The sequence below is a fragment of the Gadus macrocephalus genome, chromosome 18, assembly GCF_031168955.1.
Source record: "Gadus macrocephalus chromosome 18, ASM3116895v1".
Taxonomy (NCBI): Eukaryota; Metazoa; Chordata; class Actinopteri; order Gadiformes; family Gadidae; genus Gadus; species Gadus macrocephalus.
The window spans coordinates 4,716,483-4,722,924 of record NC_082399.1 but is presented as its reverse complement, the minus strand read 5'-3'; the positions used below and the strand labels follow the sequence as shown (position 1 = coordinate 4,722,924).

At 48.0% G+C, this 6,442-nt stretch overlaps 1 protein-coding gene across 1 annotated transcript; it reads left to right on the top strand.

The window, feature by feature from the left end:
• Positions 1-1,202: 1,202 nt before the first annotated feature.
• Positions 1,203-2,879, top strand: LOC132446406 (urotensin-2 receptor). Its single transcript, XM_060036669.1, has one exon. It carries the CDS (start codon positions 1,374-1,376, stop codon positions 2,484-2,486), a length of 1,113 nt encoding a protein of 370 aa, XP_059892652.1. The 5' UTR covers positions 1,203-1,373; the 3' UTR covers positions 2,487-2,879.
• The last annotated feature ends 3,563 nt before the right edge of the window (positions 2,880-6,442 follow it).

Below are 6,442 nucleotides of genomic sequence, written 5' to 3'. Positions count from 1 at the left end.
GAGAGAGAGAGAGAGAGAGAGAGAGAGAGAGAGAGAGAGAGAGAGAGAGAGAGAGAGAGAGAGAGAGAGAGAGAGAGAGAGAGAGAGAGAGAGAGAGAGAGAGAGAGAGAGAGAGAGAGAGAGAGAGAGAGAGAGAGAGAGAGAGAGAGACTCTGAGGTTAACCAATAAGCAGTCATGTGGCAGTGGGTTCAGAAAGAATGAGAATACACTTTTTGATCCGTGAAACAGTATTACTGACTTGTTTCATTTAAAATATAAACTTAAAATGCTATAGCCTATATCTAACTAGAAGTATACATATTTAACAAATTGTGTAATTGTCTAATAACCAGCCATATTATTGAAGGAACCATATTAAGGAATGCTAACATTGTTATTTGCGGACATAGCTGACCTAAAGCGATGAAAGTTCTCCCGTTCAGATGTAACATCTCACACGATGAAAGAGGATCGTCACAGCGATGCTGCTTCATTTAATTTATTTGTTTCTGAATTAAACATGTCTTGCTTTGATCTTGTAACGTGTTGATGAAATATAATCAAGTTCATATTGAACACATTATTTCTACAGTTAGCCTAGATGTTAGCCTTGAAGTCTGTTTTAACCCGTCACGTGGTATTCTGTTAATTATTACAATAAACATGAAAGCAATTGATCCTATCCAAATTGAGCTGGAATCCCAACTCCTTATCAAGGCCCTTGATGGGATGGCTGATCTAATTTGTGACTATAAACCTGTATGTCTGTATTTAACATGAAAGGAAAAATCAACCCAAACAAAATAGATTCTATAAAGTCAACTATGTGCAGTCACATCTTAAATATTACGTTAAAGACCTGCTCCTCAGTCTTCCATATCAGAAATATCCGTGCGTAAAAGTACGATATAGTTCAACCCATCATAAACTTATACAAACCAGACTATGGCTTAAAGGACGTTATAAGTCAAATTAAGCTTCGGCTCTATTAATAGCGTATTCAATATTCAAGCTTTCCATCAACAGGGCGCCTGCATTTGTTGACATTTTTCAATAACAAAAAAAGAAAACACTTTATTTTTTGGGGGGGAAGAGGGAGTCATGGGTTTAATCTCGCTCCTTGCTGCTAAAGCATCTACACCCTTGAATATGCAAACACCTGTGTTGTAAAATCATAATTCATTCGCAATAAAGTATAGTGATCGGCTCCGGTGACGTCACAGACAGCCCAGAGCGCACGGGAGGCGCGCGCACGGAGAGAACAGAGAACCAACCCGCGCGTCAAGGAGACACGACCTGTGCGCCGCCCGGGTGCTGTTGTCCGACCGCCGGTCGCTCCCCCAAACTGACCCATGAACACAAACATAACAACCGGCGTTCATTCCGCGACGCGATGAACAACAGATCGATCAACCTGATCGGCCGTCCTGCGACGCGGGAAAGCAGCGGCGGTGGCGGTGGCGGTGGGAGCGCGGGAAGTGTGACGGATCACGAACTTGCGATCACCTCCACGTTCGGGACGCTCCTCTCTATGGTGTACCTCATCGGGGTGTCGGGGAACGTGTACACCCTGGTGGTCATGTGCCACTCCATCCGCTTCGCCACCTCCATGTACATCTCCATCATCAACCTCGCGCTCGCGGACCTGCTGTACCTCTCCACCATCCCCTTCGTGGTGTCCACCTACTTCCTCAAGGACTGGTACTTCGGGGACGTGGGCTGTCGCATCCTGCTCAGCCTGGACCTGCTCACCATGCACGCCAGCATCTTCACACTCACGGTGATGTGCACGGAGCGCTACCTGGCCGTCACCAAGCCGCTGGACACGGTGCGTCGCTCCAAGAGCTACCGCAAGGCGCTGGCGTGGGGCGTGTGGCTCCTCTCGCTGTTCCTCACCGTGCCCATGATGGTGATGGTCACGCAGACCACCAAGGACACGCCGGACGGGGGCGTGAAGAGGATGTGCGCGCCCACCTGGGCTCCGCTGGCCTACAAGGTGTACGTGACGGTGCTGTTCGGCACAAGCATCATGGCCCCCGGGCTGGTCATCGGCTATCTGTACATCAAGCTGGCGCGCACCTACCTGGAGTCCCAGCGCAACTCCGTCATCAGCAACGGTGGGAAGCGCTCGCCCAAGCAGAAGGTTCTGATCATGATCTTCACCATCGTCCTGGTGTTCTGGGCCTGCTTCCTGCCCTTCTGGATCTGGCAGCTGCTGCCCCTCTACCACACCAAGCCCCTGCGGCTGGCGTCCCAGACGCACACCTGCATCAACTACCTGGTGGCCAGCCTCACCTACTCCAACAGCTGCATCAACCCCTTCCTCTACACTCTGCTCACCAAGAACTACCGGGAGTATCTGAAGAACCGCCACAAGAGCTTCTACCGCTACACGTCGTCCTTCAAGCAGCGGCCGCCCAGCCTTTACTCGTGGGGCAAGTCGGCGTCTTCCAGCAACCAGTTCGAGCTGAACTCGGAGACCCTGGTGATGGGGACCTTTAGGTGACAGTGAGCCGGGGACAAGGTGAATGAACAGCGAGCTAGAGGAACGGCAGCAGGTAAATAGATAGTACATGGTGCCGTTGATTTGCTGGATAGTTACTTTGAAACGACTTATTTTTGTGTTTTATTTTCTATATCAAACTTGTGGACCTGCTGACCTGATGCATAATGGTTGACTTACGTGGTTCAGAGTGCAGCTCGTTTAAAGTAAGTTCCATTCAAGCTTTTTAACAACTGCTTCGGCGACTCCTCCTCACCATAACCCGACCTCAATCACTTTCTATTAACCCCGAGAACCCTGACGTCCTGCACAACTGCGTGATGTTCCTGTAATGCGTCCAAAAGGAGCGCATATTAAAGATAGCAGATAGCAGTTAACCGGTCTGAGAAGTGATAACTTACTTACTGATTATTACAATAGAAGCCACTTTCATCCAAATTAACTTTGATAGAATTAGGTAAAAAAAATGCTATAAAAAATGTTTGAAGTACAAAACAAGGACGCCTGTCAGGCAGAGGATGACATTGGGGATCAAACCCAGTACCTTTCCTTCCCTAGTAGCCACAGCACCATCCTACCCCCCCCCCGCCCTCTAACCTCAGGACAAAATGGACTAAACGATTAGCCACCCCATCATTCTGCTTTCCAGTTTATTATTTACGACGTCTGATTAACTCCGAGGGACAAAATATCCTGCCCACTGAAACGTGTGACATTACTGCCGCCAGGGGCGGAGTGGGGCACTAATAGCCACCGGGAGAATCCTCCACGGTCCGGCCCCACCCCCCTGCAACACCGTTTATTTATATATTTTTTCAGTAATAAAAAAAAAATTAGGTAAAAATGAATGATATAATTATAATTAAGAAATTAAAAATGGGTAAAATAGGTCACAGTTCTGCTCTGTGCGGAAGAGGCGCTCCGAGAATTGGCGCACTTCCAGTAACCATAGCAACGCCGGTAAACAAAAGCACTCCGGATGGCCGTATGCTCCCCGCACTACAGCAATCCGAAGGCGCAGAGCTTTTGGCCGTGATATTATCTATACAATTATATTATACTATTATATAATATAGAACGTTATAAGACGCTGTCACCTAGTGTGAGAGGAGAGTTGACGGAGTGACCTAGTTTCAAAGTTTATACCATTTATGCTCGGTAATACCGGTGTAACGTGTTGACACGACTAGACGACAACTACTACATGTTCCAAATCTGTTAACGTATTCTCCATCCATTAAAAGAGAAAAATCAGTTAAGTCATTAATTCGTCTGAAATATACCAGCCAGCACATACACATTTGACTAGCAGCTTGTGCTAGCTCCCGCCTAGCAATAACGTCAATGGTGGAGCTCTGGCTAATTCACCTGCACAACTCTTTAATGCCTGATTTCAGCACTTAGATGCATCCCCCTCCAGCATCCGCTTCTTCTTTATTCTGGCCTTTTCAGCCCCTCCTTTCTCTTTTCTCTTCTTGCCTTCCATGAGTGCCACAACAAGCAAAAGCAAGCAACCACGAACTTGCTCGCCTTCTCTGTCTGACGCGTCTTTAGGGCTATCCCCCTACATTTCCGAAAATGGACTTGACCTGCAAGCTGTTTATTGGATAAACGCATTTCCCAATCCCAGGAGTCTTTGCTCCATTACGTCAATTCAAGAACAAACATATTAAAGTAAACTGTAGTTCGTATTATTTATTCATGGCCATGAAAGTTCTGTAACGCCTGAATAATGAAGAATTAAATGAAGTAAAAAAAAATACTATAAAAAAAAAAACATGAATGAGACATAGAGAGTAAGCAAGTGGTATAAATATTGGTTGGATGTTCTTGAGACATATATTGTATATTTCGGGGATTTTCACGGCGTCTTGGCGGGGAATAAATTATGCTCAGGGCCGGCTTGCAGACGCCTCGCGGCCACTCACAACTGTGGGCCGGTCCAACTGACTTCGCAGGCCGCTACACAATTGTGGGCCGGTCCACCTGAACTCGCTGGCTGGCCGGCCGGCCGACCGGGAAATCTCCCGATCGTCCCGACGGCCACTCCGCCTCTGACTGCCGCAGTGAATCAGCAGAATAGAGTGTGAGCGTTAATTAATTGACATTTAATTTCTTTTTAGTGCGCTGCCAGGGGACCTTTATTTGCGGGTCGGCCCCAGCGGAGGGCCGCTCACCTAGTGTTGTTTTGGCCGACCTTCCGACAGGCGGAACATCACAACGCCTCACGGTTCAGGTAGACGGGCCCCTGGGCCCCTCTAACAGCAGCATCTGCTGGGCTGACGCTGAAGCTAATTGTTGCTAATCCGCTGACCTGTTGAGAAACCTGGACCTTCCCTAGCGTCTGCTCACACACACATCACAAGGCAGCTTCACATTTCCCCAAAATGTTAGCGACAGGGGCCCTAAAGACTAAAGATGACTCAGTACACATATATGACTGAGACAGGGGCCCGAAAGATTAAAGGTACATATAGCATGCATGCACTGAGAGAAGGGCCCCTAAGGCTAAAGCTGACACAGTACACAGCATATATGACTGAGATAGGGGCCCGAAAGACTAAAGAGGAAACCTTAATATTTATGACAGAGACAGGGGCCCCAAAAAGCAAATATGACACAGTATATAGCATATCCTCTTGGGATAAAAGTGCTCAACACTTTTAAGTTCTAACCTTCGGGATGTTTTATGTTTTGTAACCCGAAGAAAGATATGACAATCTCTTGACTGTCATATCTTTTTAACTTCTAGGAGATGTGCATGGTGGGAAGGCGCACCTCAAGGGATAGTCTCATGCGGGGCAGAATGGGACTGTGTGTCGATGGAAATGGACCGGTGACCGTGGTCAGCGCTCTGATGGTCCATAACGGGTGGTTTTGTGGCATTCAGACCCTGCAGGAGTGTACTGGTCTCGGAGCCAGGGGGATTCGCCTGTTGTTACCATTTCTCCTGCCTTCACTAGAACCTCTGTCCCCAGTCTCAGTTGTACCGATTCCCCCAGCGAGCAGGTATCGTGAGCGAGCCAGCACCACGTACGTACAGTATATATTTAAGCAATAGATCACGCCAGGCTGTGGTATGTGCTCATTATACCACTGTTAAGGGGCGTTGTCCGGCCCCGACGCGCAGGGGAGGGCCAGCGACCCCCTTCACAGTGGTATAATGAGCACATGCCACTGACTGAAGTGATCTATTGCTTTTATACAACGGTTACTGTTATGGCGAAACGAAAGTCATAGACACACTACATTTAAAAAGAAACCAAGAAAGTCAAAGTAGCCTTTTTATTAAAGAATACAAAAAAGTAGTCCCTCCTGGCTGCCGCTATGCAACGACGGTCGCTATGCAACACACTTTAGCGTCCCTCCGAGCGAAGGCTCCGATAGAGCGGTTCGCCGGCAATTTATCCTATGGAGCAGTTCACTCGCCGTGTGCCTAAGCTTTCGTTAGTCTCTCCATCGCCTTGCTCAGTCCCGGAGTAACAACATTTACACCCTCTCCATCATCCAACATATGTTTTACTTTGTAACTGTTTCTACTTCCAGGCGCGGAGTGATATGCAAACTTTCACAAAATGATCGGGCGTCATAGCAGTTATGTATACGCTCATTATACAACAGTTGGGAACCAATCAGATCGCTGGATTTAGGTCCCCCGTTGTATAAAATAGCATTAAGCACCTTTAAGCGTCTTTTGGAATCAATTCTCAACGTGCTGCGGTTGTTCCTGACCTGAATGGGGAGCAGCGCTCGAGTTGAACGCTCTTCAGCGGAGACAGCAGCATTTCCCTCTGACGGTGTCGGTAACGGGTGTTTTAGTGACGCCGGGAGAGTTACGGAGGCTTAATCACCCAGACGGTGCGATCCGTAAGCACAGGTTGTGTTGAGGGGAGAATCCGTCAGTGAGTCGGATAGCATCTGGGACGGGAGGCTAGTGGGCTCTGCAGACGGCTCTGGCT

Bases quoted from the DNA above. Each gene is read 5' to 3' on its own strand.
- LOC132446406 (XM_060036669.1), top strand. From the start codon at position 1,374: ATGAACAACAGATCGATCAACCTGATCGGCCGTCCTGCGACGCGGGAA.